Below are 25,463 nucleotides of genomic sequence, written 5' to 3'. Positions count from 1 at the left end.
CACAAACGCCTATAATGCATTTGAGTGGTGTTACCGCTCCGCAAACACCCCGTAACCGCGTCGCAACCGCACCGCAAACGCTGGCCGGGCGTTTGCGGAGCGGCACCATAGACGAGAATAGGAGGCTTCAAAGCCTCCTGACTCGACCAGAGGCGTCCGTTTTGCCGCGACGCAACACGACGCGATGTAAACGCTCCTGTTAGAACAGCTGTAATGTGCAGAATTGGCAGAGGCGTTTGGGAAGCGGTAAAAACGCTTCCCAAACGCCTCTCTGCCGCCTGCACACAAGGCTAGTGTGAACGTAGCCTTAGTGTGGTTTTGAGATCACTGTTGGACTACAAATGAGCATGCCTATTGTTTAATCTATAGGACTGCACCATTAATATTTTGATTTTGGGACTTACACACTTATGTCTGATTTGTTGTTGTTACATTTATGTGATAATTGAGTAGCGCACCAGGTGAACAGTATATATTTATAAGTTTGGTATTCTAACTTTTTTGGTTGCAGCACTCATATTTCATTTAGTTTATGGATATACAAAAAATATTTTTTCACTAAGCACAATTACTTTATATATATATATATATATATATATATATATATTAGTAGGAGGAATTAATTCTTCTCCTTGTTGGCCACATCAGTGAGGTCTATTGGTGTCTATCTGGTGTTTTCTCCAGCTTGTCTAAATGCCATGAAATCCATTTGACCTTTGTGGAGTTTCAGTGGTAGGATCTTATTCAGTCTACGTGACCGTAATTTAATAAATATTCAAAGATCAGAAGAGCATTTAGTCTGTATTTTTAGCACAGCTTATAGTGTTTATCCAGTTGGGAATACCTGTGATGAAGGATGTTTCATGTCCCTTTTTGTATGTTGGTTTTCTTAAGAATCCCATTGCATAATTTGACCATGTGTGGTAGCAGGATTGGTAGAAATGTTTTCAAGCAAATATAAAGTCATCTGACCCTGGGGATTTCTTTGAGAATCTTTTATCACTGGCAGTAATTTCCTCATCTTCAATTGCAACTTGAGCCAGTGTAGCTCAGATTTTGGAGGTTAAGCAAGTGGCTAGTGAAGAGATACTGTTGAATTTTCTGGAGGAGGTCCAAGGATGGTAGGTTATGGGGTATATCAGGGCTGTTATAAAGGTTAATGTAGTAATTACTGAAAATTTGGCCAATTTTGAGAGTGGTGGGAAGGAAGAGTACCTTTTCTTCTTAATTACATGTGATGGGGTATGACTTGTTTAAGTTTTCAGTTTCTCCACAAGCAATGTATATTTTGTTTGTTTTTGAGTCACAGTATTGTTTTACTACCCTGCTTTTTACAATGGGTTTCCTAAACTATTTTTTTGTCAGCCCTGGACCATCAGAACTGATAAAGACCTAAGCGTCTCTTGTTGGAGTTTAGGCCTCTTACACTTAAAGAATGTACCTGGTGTAATGTGGTATTGCCAAAGTTTTGGTTCATGTGTTATCTAGAGTACTAGAGCCGCTTGTTGTAATAGATGGAGTTTGCAGCCTGAGAACCTTGTTTCTGGCATCAGTAGAGGGTTATTTGAAGGCTAAGGAACCTTCTCTGGAAATAAATATGAGAGGAAAAAGTTAGAAAAAGAGAGAAACTGAACAAACCTTGGCGCAATAATCGTTTAAACATTTGCAGAATTACCTGACAAAAGTGGCCAGGAATAAATTCTCAGTCATCAAATCAGACTACAGAATGTTGACAAGAGGAAAGCCCTGTGGGAGTAGGGTAATAAAACTCTCAGGTGGCTGATACCGCTGGGCCTGCTTAGATTTTTGTTAAGTAAACATGAAAAATATTAACCCTCAACAGGAAGTGCATATAATCTATAACAATAATGTAATTCTGCAATTTTCAGATTTTACTGGAATTAGCTAGTACAAACTCCAAATAACAACGGTTACCCTTGCGATCACCATATGATAACAGTAAAGATGTGACTTCCCTTGCTTGATAGGGCAACAATGGAGAACAAACCTCAAAACAAGCTTACATCATACATAAAACATCTAAAATAACTAATGAACATATCAATTGATAATATCTCTGTAGAAAACTTCAAAATCATGAGTACGTGCAACATTAAAGCTGTTTACAAAGTTTTAAGAGTCTCATTAAGAGAAAGATATGGTTGCAATGGGGACTCTTCTTAACGTGTAGATTTCAAAGGAGGAAATAGCAGTTCAGCCCCATCCTGTCTCCAACAAAAGCACAATCTCAGACTTAGTCAGGTAATGTGCAGTAAACAAAAAGGAGTCCTGGGTTGTTCAGTAATGTATAGAAAAGGCAGAGGAGGATGGGGTTTGTGGGTGTTTCTTATTGGTGATGGTGGTCCAAGGGTCAGCCCATGTAGGAGGGGTCAGGAGAAGGCCCCAGCCCTGGAGAGGTAGTCAAGGAATTTCCATTTGCACAGATGAAGTAGAGGTCCTCCAGGTATCTTCTTGTAGTGGATTTGCTGTCTTTTTCTTGCTGTAAGGCAGTAGGGGATCACCCATCTGTACTATATGTTGTCAAAATGGGTTGGAGGAGCCAGTGTTGTTGGAGATCTGAGACTAGCTGGATAGCCATCCAAATGTATAGAATGCATTTTGCGTGATTTCTGCATTATTTCAACTTTGAGAGAGAAGTTGTTAATTCTTCAGATTACATCTTTAGGTCTTGAGGGGAGGGAGTTCTTTGTGAGCTCAGTTGAGCTTAATGGCTTACGAGTAGGGGCAGGCCATGATATTAATAAAAATGATCTGTAAGTTGAGTTTGAGGTCTCCCTCCTGTGTCAGTTCCAGGAGATTGCAAATTCTAATGTTGTTATGGCTTGATATGTTGCTGTATGTGCTGAAGTGTGGAGACTTGTGAAATCAAACATTCATTAAGTTTTGCAATTTCTTTTTCCGCTACTGGTTTTCAGCATATTAGTTTCAGATCTGCAGGTTTCACTGATCTTGCATTAGAAGATGAAAGTTTTTTTGTTGGTATATATCAAGTATAGCTCCTCCAAGAAGTACACTGTATGTCAGAATCTGAAGAAGGGTCATGGGATGTGGGCCCTTTTACGAGGTGCTTGGTTTGGGCAGTGGGCTTTCTGCATGGGGTGCAGAGACTAGAATTTCCACAATCAGGAAAGCCTTCACTCCAGTAAAGATCCTCAAATATAGTTTATTATTTATTATAGTGGATGGCCAAAATCCATTTCAACAAGAGATCTAACACATTTCAGCCAAAGCGGCCTTACTCATAGCTTTATTGTGAAACTTTGGATTTGTGTTGGGTCGTGGGTTCAACTGAATTAGGTGAGGTGGTTGAGCTGTCTATCTTTTTTTGCAATAGAGACTGGGAGCATAGTGATCCTATAAAAATGTGCAGTTGACAGAGACCATTAACCATGCAGCAATGGGTATTTCTACAGAACTGCAGATTAAACAACTAGTCTAATGCTTTTTATTTTTTAATACACCCATGCTTTTACCTTGAAGTATTAAAATTAGTGTCTGGAAGACACTCCTGACCTACTTGTTATGGTGAACCTAAGATAAGGAAACAATTTAGAATCTAACATGTATCACAAATAGTGAACAGCATAGACTGTCGGCACATACCTTTAATTCTATAATCTATCAACAGTGTCACCTGGAGCCCACTTGAAGTTGCCATGTTCACAGCCATAGGCTCACCCTTCGCCTCCTTACATGGTAATTCTTGGGTCACTGGGGCGTGTGTCAATTCACTGTACAGTAGGTTTTGGGTAAGGGAATGCCTTTTTCCTCCACTATGAGATATAGAGATCGTAAGGCTGATTTACTAAAGGAGTTGAATATCTTCACTTGATTAATTTAGTGAATATTCACTTTAATTGCCCAATCATGTTAAAAGCAAATTCATGTTTAGTTTAAACACCCAATCATATGCAAATGAAATAAGTAAACAGGGATTTGCTTTTCATTTGATTGGATACTCCTTTAGTAAAGTGTGTTTGTGTAGTGCCAGGCTCTTGATAACACATGTTAGGCTTCATCCACCAAAATATTATGCATGTGATATTTCCATTACTGTGCAGTGTTACCTTTTTCTTTTAGTTTTCCTATTAACATGGATTTATTAGTTCACAAAGTTGATTGATTGTCGCTTGGATTAACTTTACTGACAGCATGCATGTTTTATATCTTTTTAGGTATAAAAGCTAGTTTATAGAGCTTACTGCTTACAATGCTGCTAGCTTCAGGCTGGCAATAAACACAAGTTTTAGTTTGGTGTCTATAAAGGAGAGCAGGAAAAACTGCCAGAGTTAAATCTGAACTCCGGGTGCATAGATGCACAGATGAAATTGAAAAAAGGGAACTGTTTTGCTTGCCAAAGGATTTGTTTTTTTGGCCACCTAGTCCTGAGATTTACACAGCCCTGCCAGACTTAACATAATTAGGCTGGTGACCTGACTTTTCACTGATGCATTTTAGCAATACACCATGGCCACCTCCTTGCCCCCAGTCTGTGATTGGACAGTGAAGGAGCAGCTGCAGTACTTCTACTTCCTCTCTCCTCCTGTCAAAATGTTTTTTGTCATCACATGGGCATGTACCACACCCGATTGGCTCCTAATGCTGCCTCTCCCTCTTATAGTCTGAGCACCACTGCACCAGGGTTTGCAAAAGGGCTGACACCGAGTCAAATTCAGGTACTAAGGCTAGGTTCACACTGTTGTGATGCAATTAATGCAAGCATGTGTTAGGGCAGCTCATTCATTTCAATGGACTGCCTAATACAGCAATGGTGCATCTACTATTTATCATGCTTTGTGGTTTGTCTGTTGGCAAAATGTGATGTGGTCCCATTAGGAATAATGGCACTGCAGCATATCAGTGCAAGATACTGAAGTGCTGTGTGAACCCAACCTTAAACTGGCTGCATTTGAAATATGTTTCATATTTTTTTAATGACTACATAACTGCAGTATTTGATTTTTTTTTTTTAACATCTGCCAGGATTTCAGCTTTAAATCATGTGACCGTTTCTTATATCTCTTAGGCAGGGCCTTTATTGGTGAGATCTCTGCTCTTCCTCAATTCCTGGGTCTGCATGCATGCTGTGGCCATTATGATCGGTTCTTACTTTCCTGCTGGAATTTTTATTTGTTCTATTTTATGGAGCAGGGACACATGAAAGTGGGCAGGAACACCTTATATTAAATGACTACCACAGTCAGAATTAAAAGCAAGGACATCTCACTTCTGAGTATCCAAGGCATATTAAAGGCCAGGGGGGCAGGCTCCACCTATAACTTAAGTAACACTTTTGGGTGGACTGTCTTTTTAGAAACCTTCCCCAACATATCTTTCTATCTATAATTGACATCTAGCATTATACATTTTTAACCTTACTTTTATTGTTTTGTTATGGCAGTCCAGAGACCGTATTTAATTGTTAAAAAATTCAACTAGGTTTATGCAAATTGCTGGTGCTTCCGCTGCTTCCTGCCACTGCGCTGGATTCAGGTACAGTTTCCTATTTCTTCAATTGAATCTTTAATTTTCACTTTGCCTCTGCGAGAAATGCATGAGATACCATGATATCTACTGCAATTGTGCCAGATTGTGTTTTTTATAAATGATGGACATTCCAGTCACAAAAAGCACATTGGCGAGAAATGAAGAGGTTGGCGGCTACTGCATTGTAAATACTCGATGACGCTACAGTCAGGCTGCTTGTAAGTAGTATAATATCCAATGTGACATCGCAGGATTTTGTAGTGTTGCACAGCCACCAGTCACATTCAACCTTACCTGAACTGTAAGAGTCATTGTAGAATGATTAGTTGTTATGGGGAAATCTCCCTTCCCTTGTTCCTCGGGTGTTCACAGTCCTGCACTGAGTAGTATAATGCTCTGGTAAGCTGGCATGCTGTACAGCTGTTCAATCATGTCAGTATTATTCTGTCAGCCCGAAAACTACAAAGGCTTTATTATGTGACACGTGACGTTTATAGCAGTTTAGCTTTTGATGCAGCATTGTCTTGTCATGATGATCAATATGATTCACAAGAAGTTGTGAATGTTTGAATATTATCATCCTCATTCTATTCTTCTTCTGTTAGGCCACATGCACACCAGTAGTAGAAAAAAAAATGGCAAACATCCCAACCTTTAACTAGCCTTTACAGCAAGTTGCACGTGGAAGGTCAACGTACATCACAAACAAACAAAAAATTTCCCAGCACACTTACCAACCAGCCTGGAAAACAACCAAATTGCTAACAATTCTAACAGTTTATGGTAAAAACAGAGGCTCTTAACACTACAAATTTCAGAGCACAGAATAGGAGCACACATAAGAAAGGATAGGTTGAGGGCAAGTGTGCCTGGAGTGAGCCCACCGCTCCTTAACACGTTTCTACCCGGCCTATAGCAGATTGACGGCCGGGCGGGACACTAATTTGTGACTGGGCGTCCTATGACGTCCTGTCAAAATGAGCCACTCACGTGGCCTCGGCGCGATCTGTCACCGGCTGTGTCCCGTGGACACAGCCAATGACATATCACTACACTGGCCTGTTGCCAGTGTCATGTGACTGTTGTGACCAATCACAGCAGATCACATGTCAATTGTATACAATGGATGGCTTCCTGTCATGCCATCCATTGTATACAATTATGTTCGCTGTGACTGGTCAAGGCAGTCACATGATACAGACAGGGCCAATCACAGCTCATCTGTATCATGTGATTAGCTTTGCCCAATCACAGCTAATCATAACAAAAGACTGAATGAATCAGTTTCATTCAGTAACAATAATTGCAAATATCAATGAAATACATTGGTATTAGCAATCATAATGTGTTTAAAAAAAAAAATCCTGATCACTTGCCCAGAGTAGTTCAATGTTACTATGGTAACTTTGTATTGCTTTGGTCACAATGTGCTGAAAAATAAAATAATAAAAAAAAAGAAAAAATTTAATAAAAAATAAAAAAAATAATAGAAACATTTCAAAAAAATACAAATTCAATTATTATTATTATTTTCACCAAAAAATGTAGCAGAATACATTTTGATCTAAATTTATGACAAATGTTATTTATTTGCAAATTTTTATAAAAGAAACAAAGAAAAGTGTGTTTTTTTTTTTCAAAAGTTTCAGGTATTTTTGTTTTATTAGCAAACAATAAAAAAATATAGTGGTTATTAAATACCACCAAAAGAAAGCTCTATTTGTGTGAAAAAAATTAGAAAAATGTCATATGGGTACAGTGTTGCATGACAGCGGAATTGTCATTCAAAATGTGACAGCGCTGAAAGCTGAAAATTGGCCTGGGCAGGAAGGGGGTATAAGTGCCTGGTAGGGAAGTGGTTAAAGGGGCGCTTTGTGTGTCCAGGGACACACAAAGCGCCCAGCATAGCACAATGGCTGCAAAGGCATCCAGTGCGTCCCTGCACACAGTAACCAACCGTACAGAAAAAAAAATGTCAACCACCTCAACCTATAACTAGCTTTACAGTAAGGTGCATGTGAAAGGGCAACACACATCACAAATGAGCAAAAGATTTCCCAGCATGTTTACCAGCCAGCCTGCAAAACAACCAAATTGCCCATCTAACAGTATGTTAAAAACAGAGGCTTTTGTTTGCACACATTTGTAAATATATGCGTAACCACCAGTGCTTAGGCCCATGTGCGTCACATCCCTGCGTTTTCAGGCCCCAGGAGGCACAGATGCAGCATCCATCTCCACTGCATGCTTTCAGGGATATAAACATGGAATGCAGGAATTCTGTGTTTTGGGCTGTATATGTCCCTGAAGGCAGGTACCACATGGCACAACATCCAGCCACTGCTTTTCAGCCTGTCATAGACTTTGACAGGTTGCTGACAGTGGGGCTGGATGCTGTACCTGTGCCTCCTTGGTGCCCGAAAACCCCTGGATGTGAAGCACACAGACCTAAGCACTAGTGGCCATATTGTTTTATATTATAAAGTAATAAGTCCTACAATCTCCCTGCTGATGGGTGAGCAATCCAGAGCATCAGTGGTCCTCATACAAACCATTCAGGTTATATTCATACCTCTGCAAGTATGTTTTCATACATGTTTACAGTACTTTTATGCTCTTTCATTTGCATCGAAAAATCAAAATGCACATCAACACATTGCACAGAGGAGAACTATCATAATTTAAAGTATATGTAAACCCTCACCTTTTAAAACAACATATTCAGTTTAAAATAGAAATGAAATGCAAAACATTTGTGTATAGATATTATAAATACCTTTTTCTTTTCTTTTCTTTTTTATAAATGATCACATACTCTCTGCAACTCCAGCTGCAGCAGAAGTTTAGAGAGCTGGGGGAGAAATAACAGCACACTGGTCTTCCCAATGAATGGCTGTGCAGGGGAGGGTGTCAGTAAAACTCTGATCATTGGAGGGGAGCAGGCAGAGTTGTCAGCACACATAGAGACCAGACCGTGCTGTGCTCTCCTGCCTAGCGTGGTCAGCTTTTAATAGGAAAGCAGAGGGACTGACAGGAACACCAAGGGATTTCACACAAAGGAAGGAATACAAAGAACAGAATACATTTTCATACAAGTGCATGGTACAGCAGGAAACTATCAGGAATTTGAAATGTTCGGTTTTACATATCTCTTAAAACAATGGCTAACCAGATTACATGTGTTGATATGCATTAAAACACATGTGTGAATTGGTGTTCAAAAATCACATGAAAATGCTCAGCCTTTTAAACACTTTTCACTTTCAGGTTTGAGGGTTTTTGTTTTGGCCAATGGAATGCCAGTTACTAGGAGGAGGAGACAGTTGTAGGTGCGCAATCACATGGAAAAAAATCACTTTAGAGTTCAATCACCACATGGGCAGAAAAATGCTGTGTTTAGATCGGGGGTAAGCAACCTGTAGATCATGATCTGCCAGTAGATCTCGGCCAAGTGACTGGTATATCGCGGTATGGGCTTGCTGACCGCCATCTCAGAGCATCAAACAGAGTGCCATGCAGAGGGACTACTTGTAAAGTTGGAGCTGTAGTAGGGAGCAAGAGCCACATACGTTTGATGTCTCCCCTGTAGTGCTGCTCTTACGCTCTGTCATGGTTGGTGGGTGTAGCACCAATGCAAGTGAATGAGGCCTTCTCTGGAATTGCCCTGCAACCTTGTGCAGTACAGCAAAACCATGAGTCAACTGCAGGGTTTTACCACCCCCCAACTTTACATGTGAACAAGCCCTTAGGGTGCAGATGTTGATTACAACTAAGGGCTCATTCACAGGTGCAGTAGGCGCTGCTGCTCCTCCGCAAAGTGAACCCAATGCATTTGACAGGTGGTGACGAGGTGATATGTTGCTGGTGCCTCCCAGCCCTTTAAGAGTTTCAGAAGCCTGGGAGGCGTGGTTTAGGGATCATGTGACCGCCGTGACGCGTCGTCACGGCAGTCACATGATCGGGAAAGGTCCCGATCAAAAAAGCAGACCGGGACTTTTCCGTGAGTACTGGGCGCGCTCTCAGCACATATGTTTTTTCTTACATGAATGCAAATGTGCGGCTGCTCGGCATCTAGGCCCAGACGCCGGGAGGCCACACATTTGTGTGCGGCCGGCGTAAAGGGGTTAAGGTTGCCAACCCCTGGTTTAGAGCCATACAGCAGATAATTTTGTACGCATCTAAATGCAGCAATATAGTAATCAATGAACCCGTACACACAGCTGCATCTATATACAGTGGGGCAAAAAAGTATTTAGTCAGCCACCAGTTGTGCAAGTTCTCCTGCTTAAAAAGATGAGAGGCCTGTAATTGGCATCATAGGTAGACCTCAACTATGAGAGACAAAATGAGAAAAAAAAATCCAGACAATCACATTGGCTGATTTGGAAAGAATTTATTTGCAAATTATGGTGGAAAATAAGTATTTTGTCACCTACAAACAAGCAAGATTTCTGGCTCTCACAGACCTGTACCTTCTTCTTTAAGAGGCTCCTCTGTCCTGCACTCATTACATGTATCAATGGCACCTGTTTGAACTTGTTATCAGTATAAAAGACACCTGTCCACAACCTCAAACAGTCACACTCCAAACTCCACTATGGTGAAGACCACAGAGCTGTCGAAGGTCACCAGAAACAAAATTGTACACCTGCACCAGGCTGGGAAGACTGAATCTGCAATAGGCAAGCAGCTTGGTGTGAACAAATCAACTGTGGGAGCAATAATTAGAAAATGGAAGACATACAAGACAACTGATAATCTCCCTCGATCTGGGGCTCCACGCAAGATCTCACCCCGTGGGGTCAAAATGATCACAAGAATGGTGAGCAAAAATCTGAGGACCACACGGGGGGACCTAGTAAATGACCTGCAGAGACCAACTGGGACCAACGTAACAAAGGCTACCATCAGTAACACACTACGCTGCCAGGGACTCAGATCCTGCAGTGCCAGACGTGTCCCCCTGCTTAAGCCAGTACATGTCCAGGCCCATCTGAAGTTTGCTAGAGAGCATTTGGATGATCCAGAAGAGGATTGGGAGAATGTCATATGGTCAGATGAAACCAAAATAGAACTGTTTGGTAGAAACACAACTCGTCGTGTTTGGAGGAGAGAGAATGCTGAGTTGCATCCAAAGAACACCATACCTACTGTCAAGCATGGGGGTGGCAACATCATGCTTTGGGGCTGTTTCTCCGCAAAGGGACCAGGACGACTGATCCATGTACAGGACAGAATGAATGGGGCCATGTGTCGTGAGATTTTGAGTGCAAACCTCCTTCCATCAGCAAGGGCATTGAAGATGAAACGTGGCTGGGTCTTCCAACATGACAATGATCCCAAACATACCGCCCGGGCAACGAAGGAGTGGCTTCGTAAGAAGCATTTCAAGGTCCTGGAGTGGCCTAGCCAGTCTCCAGATCTCAACCCCATAGAAAACCTTTGGAGGGAGTTGAAAGTCCGTGTTGCCCAGCGACAGCCCCAAAACATCACTGCTCTAGAGGAGATCTGCATGGAGGAATGGGCCAACATACCAGCAACAGTGTGTGCCAACCTTGTGAAGACTTACAGGAAACGTTTGACCTCTGTCATTGCCAACAAAGGATATATAACAAAGTATTGAGATGAACTTTTGATATTGACCAAATACTTATTTTCCACCATAATTTGCAAATAAATTCTTTCCAAATCAGCCAATGTGATTGTCTGGATTTTTTTTCTCATTTTGTCTCTCATAGTTGAGGTCTACCTATGATGCCAATTACCGGCCTCTCATCTTTTTAAGTGGGAGAACTTGCACAATTGGTGGCTGACTAAATACTTTTTTGCCCCACTGTATATTAAAATGTGCATCACTTTTAGCCATGTACGAAAAAGGTTACAGCTGCAGATTTTATACAGGTAGACTTGCAGATTTATGTATATAATAAGTATAGTAAGTACTTTAGGTACGTAATTACACAGGGTCATCTAGCTTTGTCAGCAAGAATGATGTGAATGGGCCCTTATAGGGGCCTTGCTCTAAAATTCATATCAGTATGCAGAGATATAAAAGCACCTAACTTTTTTTTTTCTGCTTTACTTCCCTTTTTATTCTTCTACTTCCTTTTTTCCCTGAAGGCAGTGGTGATGTAGCCCCAGCCACATAGGTGCCCCCTGGGAAGGCATTACCATTGCCTTTCAAGATCTCGCAGTATTGTCATACTGCACATGCATGAGATGATGCATATGACATCATGCACCTTAATTCACACATGCGCTGTATGAAATTCCATTCATTAGGTAAGGTAAAGAAAGCTTCTCCCTCCCACAAGATGTTGGGGAAGGTTTTTCTTTTTCAACAGATGCATGTAGTGTTTTGCGGCGCAAACGTGGTGAAGCGCATGACATCGCACATATGCAGTATCACAGGAATTTTTAAAATTGTGTCACAAAACAGGGACCCAGGTAGCAGAGAGGTAGGACACAAATAAAGTATGAAGAAAAAGTCAAAGGACACAGGTAAGTATGATTATTTCCCTCATCCATTATTGACAGGTTTATGGAGTTGGGGGGTTCTCTTTGAGAACATTTTTCAGGTGCTCCCTTTGAAGTCGTGATTACGCCCCAAAGACGCTCCTATACTTTTTCTGATCATCGAGAACATTGCTCAGATGTTAATGAGCACAATAGAATAACGTGGGAAATCTAGTGTTGAGTGTTGAAGGAAAAACATATTTCAATTCCCTAAATGGGGCCAACTAGCCACTCCAAGGACAGATCCATAGAAAGAGTGTTTTGCCTGCATCAGCAAGTAAACTGCAGGTGACAGGCACTTAATTAAAATTATTTATGGTACTTTTAAAGTGCCATCAATTTACGCAGTGCTTTACATATATATATTGTACATTCACATTAGTCCCTAACCCTCAAGGGGCGTACAATCTAAGGTCCCTAACTTACATTCATACATACACATACTAGGGTCAATTTAGACAGGAGCCAATTAACCTACCAGCATGTCTTTGGTGTGTGGGAGGAAACTGGAGTACCCAGAGGAAACCCACACAGGCACAGGGAGAACATGCAAACTCCAGGCAGGTGGTGCCATGGTTGAGATTTGAGCTAGTGACCTTAGTGCTGTCAGGTGGATGTGCTAACCATTAAGCCGCTGTGCTGCCCAAGTATTATTCTTTCATTGATTGAGAGCTGTTAGCAGTTGGTTGCTGTAATCTTAGATTTCTTAGCAAGGATAAACAAAGGTTGTTTCATATAATTTGAAAACTATTTTCATGACACTAAACACAAAGGAAATAATTAGATTTAATTACATAGAAATATAATCTCTGCTTTACCCGTGTGATGTAATATATTTATGTTACATTTATCCCAACACTCATAATGGGGAAAGGTGATGAATCATATTGGTGAGAGGAGGCAATCCCTTTGTGTATGTTGCTGCATGTTGCAATAATACTAAATAAGAGGGAGACCAGTTATAATTATTTTTAGGTAACTAATGAAAAGGTAACAATTTTGCCGACATGGCCGTATGTCTCAAAAATAATATGGAGCCCAGTTATAATTTTATATAGGTACCCTTTGATTAGTTATCTAACAATAATTGTAACTGTTCTCCTTATTGTTTAGTATTATTACAACATTTCACAACCCAGCCTGTTCGTTAGCATTCCTTAACTCGGTTTAGTGAACAAATAGCACCCAATGCTTCTGACAAAATGTTATTTTAACTTTTTGCCTAAAATAAGTTTTTTTAGAATGCTTTTGTCTACTAGGTTATAGTGATGTTCTATTATTTTTACACCCTATGTAAATCTGGCCAGGGTATAGACATTTTTAGCATGCAGTATATGTGCTTTAAAGTGGAGCCTCACTACCTGCCCAAGTAATGTTGGGGGTGCACATCACAAAACACGTTTTAGTGTGTCCTGCAGCAATACAATATCTATACTGGTTCCTCCATCTATGGCTGACAACAACCTGGGTTGTCTACTGAAGAGGAGGACTCCAATCTCCTGCCTATAGTCCACATACAGCCCGCTACAAGATTTTATCTGGCCTGCAGTTAGGGTCAGTTGTGTGTCCTTAATGTGCACACAAATTAAGGATTAAGGTCAGCAGAGGCTGCCTATGGTCTCTGCTTCAGCTCTCAGCCCATGAAACAAGGGACTTTGATGTAACAGGGACTCTGATGGGGACCCTGATGTAAAGGGGAGCTCCTATGGGGGCCCTGATGTAAGAAGGACTCTGATGGGGACCCTGATGTAAGGGGAACTCTAAATATTTTGCAAATATTAGTGGAAAAAATAAATCAATGTGAGGGGAGTTTTTTTTTGGCAGAAGAGATGTTGCATGTCCCTTCTGCCCAAAAACTCTAACTTCTAGCATACTGTATTTTTATTTACTGACCTTAAATTCCACTTTAAAACAAGCCCCCACTGACCTCTGTGGCCACAAGCACCGTGGAGCAATTAATCCTCAAATTGCTAAGCAGAGGCATAAGTTGTTCGCTTGTAAGGTGCGTTTTAGACAATTAACTTGCTATTTTCTTTTTGCAATGAGAGAGAAAACCAGAACATTCACAGGATGGGGAAAAAATACAAAATGTATTTTATAGGGTCCTAGAGGGATTTAAAGACAGTGCATCTGTGCTTCAATATTCATAGTTAGCCTCTTCACCTGCATGATGTCGGTGGCAATGTACTTACCCCTTAGTTATAGAATGTTCCTGATAGTATAGGGTTCTGTGCATCAGGATAGGTATTGCATCTTAATAGGAACATTTAGTTAGCTATATTTGTCAGAAAAAATGTTTTGCCCAAAGCAATTAAAATAGTGTTTGTATAGCCATACCCTATTTTTTGTTTGTTTTGCATACATTTGAAAACCCTGTCTGCGTAATGTTGCAGTCTGTTTCCCATCGGGGAGCTTTTCCTCCACTTCTTCTCCCAAAGACGCAACAGAAAGCTCTCTTCTCCAAAGTGAGAGGAATGCTCCTAATAGACAGTTGTCCCCTTTGATGGATTTCCCATCACCTCTTTCTCTGGTGACCATTACTTTCTGTTTTACTGACAAGGGTCACCAAAAAAATGGAGCTGGTAAATATCCCCCAGTGGGAGACACAGCAAAAAGAACTTGACAGTGTCTAACCCCTCAGCACTCTATACAAAGCTAAAAAAAAGTTTTGCATTTACATACAATTTAATTATGCATATTGTTGGTTTTACATTTATTCTACCATAAGATAAAGAGTGCTAGTTCTAAGCTACTACTACTAAGGCTTGCAGGTCTTCAGGAAAGTCATAACCTACTTATAGACTATACCTGGTGAATAACCAAGTCTCTTTTATTGGCCTCTTGTATTCCTCTACACTATATCACTAAGTGGTAAAACAACCACTGTAAGCCAATCACACATTGTTGCATCGCATTTTAATGTTTTTGGTTTAGTTTAGCCTTGCTTTTTTAAAATTGTACATGTTTGTTTTATTTACATGGCACATTCATTTTACATTAAATATTTAATAATCTGCAACCATGATGTTGGGGCCACAGAGCATTATGGGTTTTTTTTTAAACAGTGCACAGTTGAAGTGGTTTACTTGTTTGTCTGTGGCTAGTCTTTCTATAATTGAAAGCATATATTAAACCCTACAGACCAGAGAGCGGGAGGAAGAAATTGGGGTTGGCCATTTAATTTGAGATTGAGCTCCATAAATCGCAGATGTTTTCATTAAAGCAGGTAACAACCACCTGGCAAACATTTGAAAAAGAGCCTCAAGATCCGTCTTCTGGCCAGAAATAGTTGTATATGAATTATTCACATGCAGTCCTTCATATTAACCTTAATAAAAATGGCAAAAAAGTTTATTTTTCAATTCTGAGCATCAGTGCTGAAAGGATGCCACCTTCCAATTCTAGTAGGTTTATGGGGAGATAGTTTAGGGTTCTTCAACATCTTTGGTAAATGTAACAGCAGAGAACGAGACACAGCTGCTTGCTGTCTATTATCTGTCTAACAGACAGGAGTGTAGTGTTTTATTATTTCAATTCTGGAGGAAAGCGGGTAAGTTCTGTTTAAGCTTGCACTGTAGTCTGTAACGTTGTTGTTATAAGAGTCCTGGCACATGAGCATTGGTACAAATATTAAATGTTGTCCTTGTTCCTCACCCCCTTCATAGCCCTTTATGAGGCAACACTGAGAAGCCCTCCCACACTTTCAGCGGGGCCATCCTTTAAGAGCTGCTCAAACATGGTGTTTTACTGTGAATAATAAGAGACCTTATATTCACAATTATGGGCTTTGTTCACCAAGGCAGTGAAAACATAATAATGAAATAAATGTTTAGTCCCACTATGTTACTATATGGAGAGGCTAGTAATAGGACTGGGCCACTCTTCCTTTAGTTTTTTTTTTCAAAGAATTAAAATATATTAAAATGATTTAAAAAGTGAATGTGCCTGGATTCTTATCTTTAGAGATGGAGGATACAATAGTCATTTAGCAGATCCGAGCTTTTCTTACTCTCCCCATACTTTTAGCCAGGAGGATCTTCAGCTTTAAGCCAAACTGAGGCTGAAAACACCTCAAGTTGCTGGTCACCACTGATCTTCCTTAAAGCTCGAAGACTGTTCTGGAGGCCAAAGGTTAGTCCATGTCAGCTCCCTACTTAGTTTATTTTCCAGTGCTCACACCACTTTAGTGCCCCCCCAACCTCCCAACCTGGAAAAAGAAGCATAGACTTCTATCTTTTGGAGAGCTCCAGTGACCATACAAAGTTGCTTGGCTCGCTTCTGCTGTATTCAGCTCCTGATTGGACTTTTCTGAATATTTAAATGGTAATTGTTAGGATAGCCTGTTTATTCTGACAGGTCCCCTTAAAACAAAATAAAGATTGGATTGTGTTATTATTTGCAATGTATTTTATGTCAGCAGAGTCCACCAAAAAAAAAACTGCAAAGCAGAATTTTGTTTTCCTTGAACCAGTACATTCCCTGAATCTTAAATTTCTCCCTAGAACCTTTAGCATGACTATTATTCATTGTATTCGTTATTTTATTTATTGTTGCTGTTCAAATATAAAGGTTGACTGTACCTTTAGTACAGTTATCTTTAAAATAGGTGCCTTTTCCTCATGTAAGCCCCCTAAGCATTCCACATCTTTGCTCTGGGGCCACTGGATGGCAAACAGCCTCTATGAAGAAAGCCTCCTGGCCAGTCTTCAGTTTCCAATTCATTCCTCTGGAAAGGCCCTCGATCACTGAGTCATATATTGACATTCTTCCTATAGGACTGAATTAGAAATATGCTATGAGTGCAGACTGGCTGGGAGACATTCTGTAAAGTGGCTGTTTGGCACCCATTAGCCCCACAGAAAAAATCTCTGAGGATTACGGACAAGTCATTGGATCATTTTAGGGGGGCTTTCTGAAGGACCTGGCTTTTAAGGATCACTGTAGTTAAAACTAAAGTTATTCTTTAAATCTTGTAGCTAAGAAATGAAATGTTATCATTTATTTTGGAATCTTAAATTATATTTTGTGGGCTAAGGGTCTTTTCGCACAGGCGTAATCAGTTCAGTCACATTTTTTGCTATGCTCTTGTTCATGCCCAATGTGGCATTGAAATAGAGCTACTTTACCACGATTTCAAAGCCATCAATCAGTGCGAATTCATGTGCAGAAATTGCAAAAAAGAGTGCAGGAATCTTTCTCAAAGTCAGTACGACTCAAAGTCACACCAATTTGAATGGTTTCATAGTTGCAAATGGGGGGCGACCTGTCATACGACTTTGATCTGTCAAGTCACATGACAAGTCACCAATGTGAATTGGGGCTAAAAAACAAAACGATGAATTGAATACGGATTCAGGTTACATCAGTTTACATTAGTTTGCACATCTGTCTACAATTCAGCTGATATAATTTTGGAGTTCAGTTTACATCTGTTCTGCTTCCATTTTTTTTTACCTGTTGCAGAAACCATTCATAGGTGACAAAAGTATAATCAAAAAATGTTTCTCGCTTAAAAACAGACAGAAACAGAACAGATGTAAGCAGACAGCATCTGTTTACATCCGTTCTGATCTGTCAGAATGGAAAAGGATGTAGCATTGTTTTATTGAGAAAAAAAAAAGGACCTGAACAGATATGGATGTAGGTGGATGTACATGTATGATCATCTGTTTACATCCTCACGTCCCTAGGCATACATTGTGGTTTAGTTTGGATCCATCTGAAAAACTGACAGACAGATCCAGGCTGAACACCTGTGTGAGAGGACCCTAAGTCACTTAGACTTCATATACAGAACTGTTTTGGACTCTGTCACTTACAGACCATTTACCGTGATCTACCAGTGAGCCAAATTAATATGAGAATACGTGCACGTGGAAGTAAGACACTGACACTTCGCAGTTTGCCAACTTCCTAAAATTCTGTTTTATTGAGGAACTAACAGTATCATTTATAGGGCTTATGATGCAGGCAAAGAATATACATTGATTGGGTGAAAAGTCCACTGGGTTTCTGCGTGTTCTTCCATCCATGTTGATATCTTCAAATCATTTTCCCCAAAAAGACTCATTCCCTTTTATGGGGGTTGTTTACATTAAAAGATACTTTTCTCCTAATGAGTCACCTAGGGTGAGACTCCGGATGAAGGCGCCATCTTAATTATCATTGTTCTGTCAACTTATATCTGATTGTTTACTTAAGAGAGTAAGGAATTTAAAGAGCAAGAAGCAGAAAGTAGCAAGACTATAAAATTGTCATTTTACTGATCATCTAATAGAACGTGGACTGTCTATCACAATCCACTACAGAACGTCTTCCATCTGTATGCCCATATGTGAGAAATACAACTTTATTGGTAACAAGCTAATACTATAGAACTATAGCCTCCTTCCTGTCTGTACTTAGGCTAGGTTCACACTAGCCCATAGTTTAAGGTCTGGTTGCAGGTGCAGGAATCGCATCTGTTCCCACACCCGCAACCACTTGCAGCCAAATCACACTGCTCCTATGAGATGCATGGGGCTGCCATTCATTCTGAATGGCACCCCCAAGCATCTCAGACCACAGTTTGTTTGCAGGTGTGGGAACTGCAGGGAACCTGCATGGTCTGTTTGACCTGCGGCTGTGTTTTTAAAAAGGTGCATGTGCCTTTTTGCTGCGGGAAAGGTGGGCACAGCAGCCCATCCAAATGATAGGTGCTTAAGCAAACGTGGGCCACACAGCCTACAATAGTGTGAATCTAGGCATAGAGCAATGCTAGCTATTTGGTTGTCTCAGATTTCAGTACTTACTGAGATGCAGACCCAGAGAAAAACATACACATCAGGAAAGTTAGAGTAAAGTCAAAACTTATGATCTACATGCTTGTTCTGGGTTGGTGACTAAAGACATGTGGAATCCAGAAGATCAGCTTGACAAGGAGAAAACAAATATTCTCAGAAGAACACAAATCCTAATGAGAGCCATCATACAAGATTCCTTGAGGTCACTTATAAGAGACAAATAGTCAAAGGGACCCATTCATAATGTGGAGTGGCTACTGCTATGTGCTATGCCCTGTACATGGCAGTGTTTACTCCATACTCAAAACAAGGCAGCATTGTGGAACTTGCGGCATCCCAAAGGGTTCACTCCACTAAAAGCTGCAGAAAGAAATCCATTAGGAAGAAAAAAGCAACCGAATGCCTGACCTCCTGCGCTGGACCATGGACTCCACAGTGTCAATATCCCTGCATGTATATGAAAAGAATGCAAGCCTTGCTGCCCTCTGCGGACCAGGGAAATCCAAAGAGAACTGTATATAAAGAGACAAAAAGAGGGCGCACGGGCCTAGTGCATTACCTTAAAAGATGAGATTTATTGACTGGCTCTGAGGAAGAGGTACAACCTCGAAATGCATCATCCACCAGCTATCCAGAGGTCTACAGTATCCCCCACCAGACTACCTTCAGGGGTTTTTGGACCACATTACATTCCCTGTGACATGCTTTCCATTTGATTTTATTTCTCTTGTGAGTATTATACTTTTTTTATCAATAAATCTCATCTTTTAAGGTAATGCACTAGGCCCGTGCGCCCTCTTTTTGTCTCTTTATATACAGAAAGAAATCCATGATTGAAGGAGAGGCCTGTCACATGAATTTGACAAGTCACATGGCTGTGCTGCCTTCCATAAAAGTTTTTTTAATCCATTCATTGGAATGAATGGTGTTCTGCTTGCTTTAGAGCCCCAAAGACTGTAAAACTTCCTACCATGCCTTTAGTATGGTCTCTTTAAATTATTTATTATATTTTTAAAGTAGTGGTGTGGCCATAGTAAGACTATACTGGTGCTTTATAACTGGAACTCAGAGCTGATAAAGGATAATGATCTTGATGCCTAAGATCTCCTATGACAGGCCAGTCTGATAAATTGCTGAACATCCCTGTGTCAACAGCATGCAGTGATAACTGTACACCTCATTCTTACTAATGGAAAACCAAGAGTAGATTTTTCTATCCATGGAAAATCAGAGATCTAGGATATGAATGGCCCATACCAACTCTTGTTTGAAACCAACTAGATAGAAAATAGTGTATCAGAGTACCTATAGTTTTCTGATCTGTTAAACGTACAGTAAGTCGTTACCAACTACTGTATATGCTAATCCTGATACATAAGTGAGTACACTAGAAAAACTGATTTTTTTTTTTTTTTTTGCAAGTCCTTTACCTCTGTAATGTTCCCAGTGTGTGTGTATACTGTATGTGTGTGCTCAAAAGTTTGCATCCCCTTAGAAAATTAGTAATATACAGTATGTACCATTTGAAACATGAGCAGCAGGCAAAACATAATTCTTTTATTTCTTATGGGATTTATATTCAGCTGTAGGCCATAACAGATGGCACAATCATAAAACAAAACATGGCAACAAGTAAACAAATGAATTGACCCCTATTCAAAAGTCTGCATACCTATAGTTCTTCATACTGTTTATTGCCCCCTTTAGTATCAGTGGCAGTGTGCAATCTTTTTCAATACTTATCTATGAGGCCCCAAATTCTTGCAGGTGGTATAGTTGCCCATTCATCTTGTCAAATTGCCTCCAGGTCATGCAGAGTCTTTGGTCATCTTGCATGAACCGCATATTTGAGATCTCACCAGAGTAGCTCAAGGATATTAAGGTCAGGAGACTGTGAAGGTCACTCCAGAAATGTCACCTTTTTCTGCTGTAACCATTGGAGGGTCATCGGTGAGCCACCACCTTGCTTTACACTGGGGATGGTATTTTTGTAAATGTTGACCCCTTCCCGAACATAGCACTTATGGTTGTGACCATAAAGGTCTATTTTGGTCTCGCCACTCCAGATTACAGTGTGCCAGAAGCTGTGAAATGTGTCAAGGTGTTGTCTACCATTATGTAACTGGCTTTTTTGTTGCATTGGCACAGTAAAGGCTTCTTTCTGGCAACTTGACCATGCAGCTTATTTTTGTTCAAGTATCGTCATATTGTGCTCCTTGAAACAACCACACCATCTTTTTCCAGAGCAGCCTGTATTTCTACTGAGGTTACAATTATTCTGGCAGTTGTGGCTGCAATCTTTATTATTATTTATCTACCTTTCCTTGACTTGGTAGCAAGAGATCCCCGAATTTTTCACTGCTTAATAAGTGTTTGAACAGTACTGACTGGCATATTCAGGGCATGGGATATCTTTTTATATCCTTTTCCATCTTTATAAAGTATTACATCACTTGGTACGCAGGTCCTTTGACAGTTCTTTTCCGCTTCTCATGGCTCAGTATCTAGCCTAGTCAGTACATCCACATGAGAGCTAACAGACTCATTGACTATTTATACACAAACACTAATTGCAATTTCAAAAGTCACATACAGTACATGGAAAATTAACCTTTAATTGACATTTTAACCCGTGTGTGTCACCTTGTGTGTCTGTATCAAGGTCAAATATTCCAGGGTATGTATTTCGAATCGGGGCCATTTGAGTGATTGCTGTTATGATTATTATTTAAAAAGCTGCCAAACTATGTGATAATAAATGGCTTCATATGATCACTATCCTTAAACGACAGTTTTTTAGCATGATCAGTCATATTTTCAATATCAATGCAAAAATGTCAAGATTTCTGCCAGGGTATGCAAACGTTTGAGCCTAACTGTGTGTGTGTATATATATATATATATATATATATATATATATATATATATATATATACACACACACACATATATACTGTATATAATATATATATGATGTGCTCATGATTTGAATTTTCCTAGCACATCCATAGGATGATTACAGAACAAAGAAGAGCCCCATCAAGAAGGAAGACAGCAATAGAGGGTTTACAGTGCAGGTTCTGTCTTTTTCCCTGGCTCAGCTTTGACCCTGTACAGCATTGTTTGTATACCATTTAATGGTTTTCAATGATTACTGTGAGCACTGGGAAATGAAAAGCAGTAGGGAGCACATGGCTGATTGTACACAGCTAACCCTTACGTAGTACAGTTCAGAAAAAAATATTATCTTCAGCCAGTCACATTTGTTTGACTAGAGCACTTATGTGTATGGCAGTCCCCCAGGTACAAGTTGCATGTAAATTGTTCCATAAGATGGGGGTGGGGGTACAGTAAAAAGAAGCTGTAGAAAACAAAATTGGAATACATTGGACAAGCCTTCTCATCCTTTTATTTCTATTTTCTTCCTTAGGCCAGACCATTGGAAGTGAAACTCAAAGCTAAAGATTGGTAAAGTATCACGTAAAACTCATTGTACTCAGTTTGGTGGATTATTTCTTCTATTTTAACTTTCCAAAAAGGAAGCCTGCATTGAATGAAACACAGAGGATGTCATTGCTGGTCTCCTTCTGATCCAAATGGTTTCCTTGCTCATCCAATTGCTTTGTTGCTTTCTAAGATGTTCACCTACAACACAACATGTATGCTAGGGAAGTCAGAAAGAAAGGCCAGGTCCTCTAACATTCATATTTGTCCTTTGTCAGGGACTTAGGGCCAGTTCACACCAGATGCAATCCAGTGTGTTTTTTTTTCTGCATAAAAAATGCACAGTGTTTTCCATGTATTTCAATGGCCCTAGTTCACACCAGTGCAGTCAGTTCCAGTGCAGAAAAATGTATAACATGCTGCATTTCTTCTGCACAGAACTGTACTGGAAGACAGTAAGGGCTAGTTCACACTAGACGCAGTCCAGTGTGCTTTTTGTCTGCATCAAAAATGCATGCACAGTATTTTTCATGTATTCCAATGGCCCTAGTTCACACCAACGCAGTCAGTTCCAGTCAGTTTCCGGTGCAGAAAAATAAGTAGAACATGCTGTATTTTTTCTGCACAGAACTGTACTGTAACATTACAAACTGCATCCAAACTGCATCAGAACAGAATGTGGTGTGAACTGTAAGCAAAAACGTTTCCAGAATGCATCCGTAGTGCATTTTTGTAGTGTCAACTGGGTATAAACGTGCCAAATTTGCACCGGAATGGAGTGTGGTATGAACTGTAAGCAAAAATGCACCTGAAACATGTGTTTTTATGGTGTGAACTGGCCCTTAAACTTACAGTACCGTGAAAGCCAGGCAGGTGGCATTTTCATCAGGATAGTTCAGTAATGGCACCCTCAGTTCAAGAAAAAAACACACATACTCACCTGTGTGCTGCAGGATCAGTGTGATTAGTTTGATATTCCTTATATGCACACTTTGAGAGAAATGAGACCAGGCAATTTTGATGAACCAAAGAGCTTTTAATGAGATAGTTGCAGGTAACAAACAAACAGTTCTCAAAGACATCTTCCACACACTTTTCTGTACACCGTCCTTTCAAGGCAAAAGTCCATAATAGGCAATAAGTCCACAAGAGGTAGCAAGTAATCCCTTTAAAGGAGAAGTATAGCCAAAGTTAGTTGTGCACTCCTGTGACCCGCCCACTGTCAGCTGATGTCACAGACCCGGTCCAAGCTCTGAAAAGATCCCGACCATATGATGCCTGGACCTATAACAAGCTTAGCCTCTCAGCGAGCCACTGGGAGACTGAGCCAGCCACTCCCTTCCCCTCCACACCTTGCACTCATGTGAGCCCTGAAGGGGCAGAGCAGAGAGCTGAAGACTGACAGTCCGCAGCTCTCTGCTCACAGAAGGCTGAGAACTGGGTGATCAGTGGTCTTTGATCACTCAGTTTGCTGGCGGGGGACAGATACAGCATCAGATCGATGCTGCATCCACCTAGGTAAGTATAATTTTTTTTTTTTTTTTGCATACGTCTCTTTTACCCTAGGTTCAAATCTGTGCGGGTGGTGCCACTGCGGATCCGCACGAAAATCCATGCAGCCGCACCACCCGCACAGAGAAGTGCAGACCGGTGGGCAGGTGCCATTAGTTCTAATGGCACTCCATCTGCACTGGAAAACGCAACCATACTGGGACCCGAGGTTCCCGTGCGTGCTGCGTTTTCAAAAAAAGTGCAGGGACTTCTTCCCTGCGTGTCACAGGCACGGGAATCTATTCAAATGAATGGGCTCTCATGATGTGCAAAACGTGGAACGCATGGCCGCATATATGTGAACCGAGGGTGAAGTCAATAATCTGGTAATAATCTACAAAAGGCAGTAAATCCAGCAACAGGTAGTTCAAGTCCTCACAAATTCACAGGTCCCAGACCCCAATGAATAGATCCTGATCATATGATGCCTGGACCGGCAACTGGCTCAGCCTCTCAGTGAGCCACTGGGAGACTGAGCTAGCCATTCCCTTCCCCTCCACACCTTGCACTCAAGTGAGCCCTGGAGGGGCAGAGCAGAGAGCTGAAGACTAACAGTCCCCAGCTCTCTGCTCACAAAATGCTGAAAACTGAGTGATCAGTGGTCTTTGATCACTCAGTTTGCTGGCGGGGGACAGATACAGCATCGGATCGATTCTGCATCCACCTAGGTAAGTATATTTTTTTTTTTTCCGCATGCATCTCTTTTAAGCCAATAATCTGGTAATATTCTACAAAAGGCAGTAAATCCAGCAACAGGTAGTTCAAGTCCTCACAAATTCACAGGTCCCAGACCCCAATGGCAACTCTGACTGGGCTCCCACAAGGGGGCATAGATCAACGGAGTAATGGCTACATCTTGGCAGTCTTTCCCCAGGCACATTTGGGCAGACCTGAACCCAAAAGCCTCTCAGGGGACTAATGAGCTCCTATTTAAATGGTATGACATGCAGGGGGTGGTAAGCTTCCTATAAAGAACGGGAAAACCTGGCCAGCAGTGTTAAAGTATAACTAGAGGCAAAAAGTTTTATTTTAGTTTTGGATAGAGTGGATATTAGCTTGTCAGTTTTTATAGCAGTGTGTGCCCCCATTAGGGAGATGCACCCTATTTGTCCTGTTTACCACTATCATAGAAATTGGACACTAGTTCTGGTGACCTGGGGATCCCAAGGAATTCCCCTAATTTGCAGGGATTTCCTCACACTTCCTGATTGGCTGTGGGACAGGAAGCGAAGGAAAATCTCAGCAATGGGACACAGATGGCGAACAAATCTGACAGGCGTTATAACCCTCCCTTGCTCTGTCCAAAATGAAAAAAAAAAAGTTTTGCCTATAGTTCTACCTTAACTCTTCCTTCTCTGGAACCACTAGCTCAGCAGGTCAACTTAGGACACAGTGCAACAAATCTACATTGTAACAATTTTCTTTGACTCATGCACACAGTTAACCAGATTGAACACAGTTGAAGAAACGTTTAACAGTTCAGAACCTTCTTGGAAGATTCTGCTTACACTCCATTATTGCACAATAAATTGTTGTGTGACGGGTTCTGTCTTGTGCTGAGGCCTTTGTTTTCTGAAGCAAAAATGTGATTGTCTTTCAAGGGATCCGCAAAGCAGTTCTCCAAGGGTGTTCCCAATTTTGAAATGCTGATGTTAATCAGCT

General features: G+C 40.8%; 1 protein-coding gene across 2 annotated transcripts in view; it reads left to right on the top strand.

Annotated features, from left to right (window-relative positions):
* Positions 1-25,463, top strand: part of LOC149454960 (cytosolic phospholipase A2 delta-like) — a 99,675-nt gene that overhangs the window by 35,034 nt on the left and 39,178 nt on the right. The window contains exons 11-12 of one of the 2 annotated variants that reach the window (XM_089686905.1): positions 5,461-5,514; positions 22,237-22,274. In XM_089686905.1, coding sequence (XP_089543031.1) covers positions 5,461-5,514; positions 22,237-22,274 — 92 coding nt within the window. The remainder of the gene's footprint in view (positions 1-5,460; positions 5,515-22,236; positions 22,275-25,463) is intronic. The other variant, XM_089686906.1, reaches the window with a different exon arrangement.

The sequence above is a fragment of the Staurois parvus genome, unplaced genomic scaffold, assembly GCF_062004578.1.
Source record: "Staurois parvus isolate SC_StPar_1 unplaced genomic scaffold, SC_StPar_1.0 ptg000414l, whole genome shotgun sequence".
Lineage (NCBI taxonomy): Eukaryota > Metazoa > Chordata > Amphibia > Anura > Ranidae > Staurois > Staurois parvus.
This window is presented reverse-complemented; position numbering and strand designations above follow the sequence as displayed.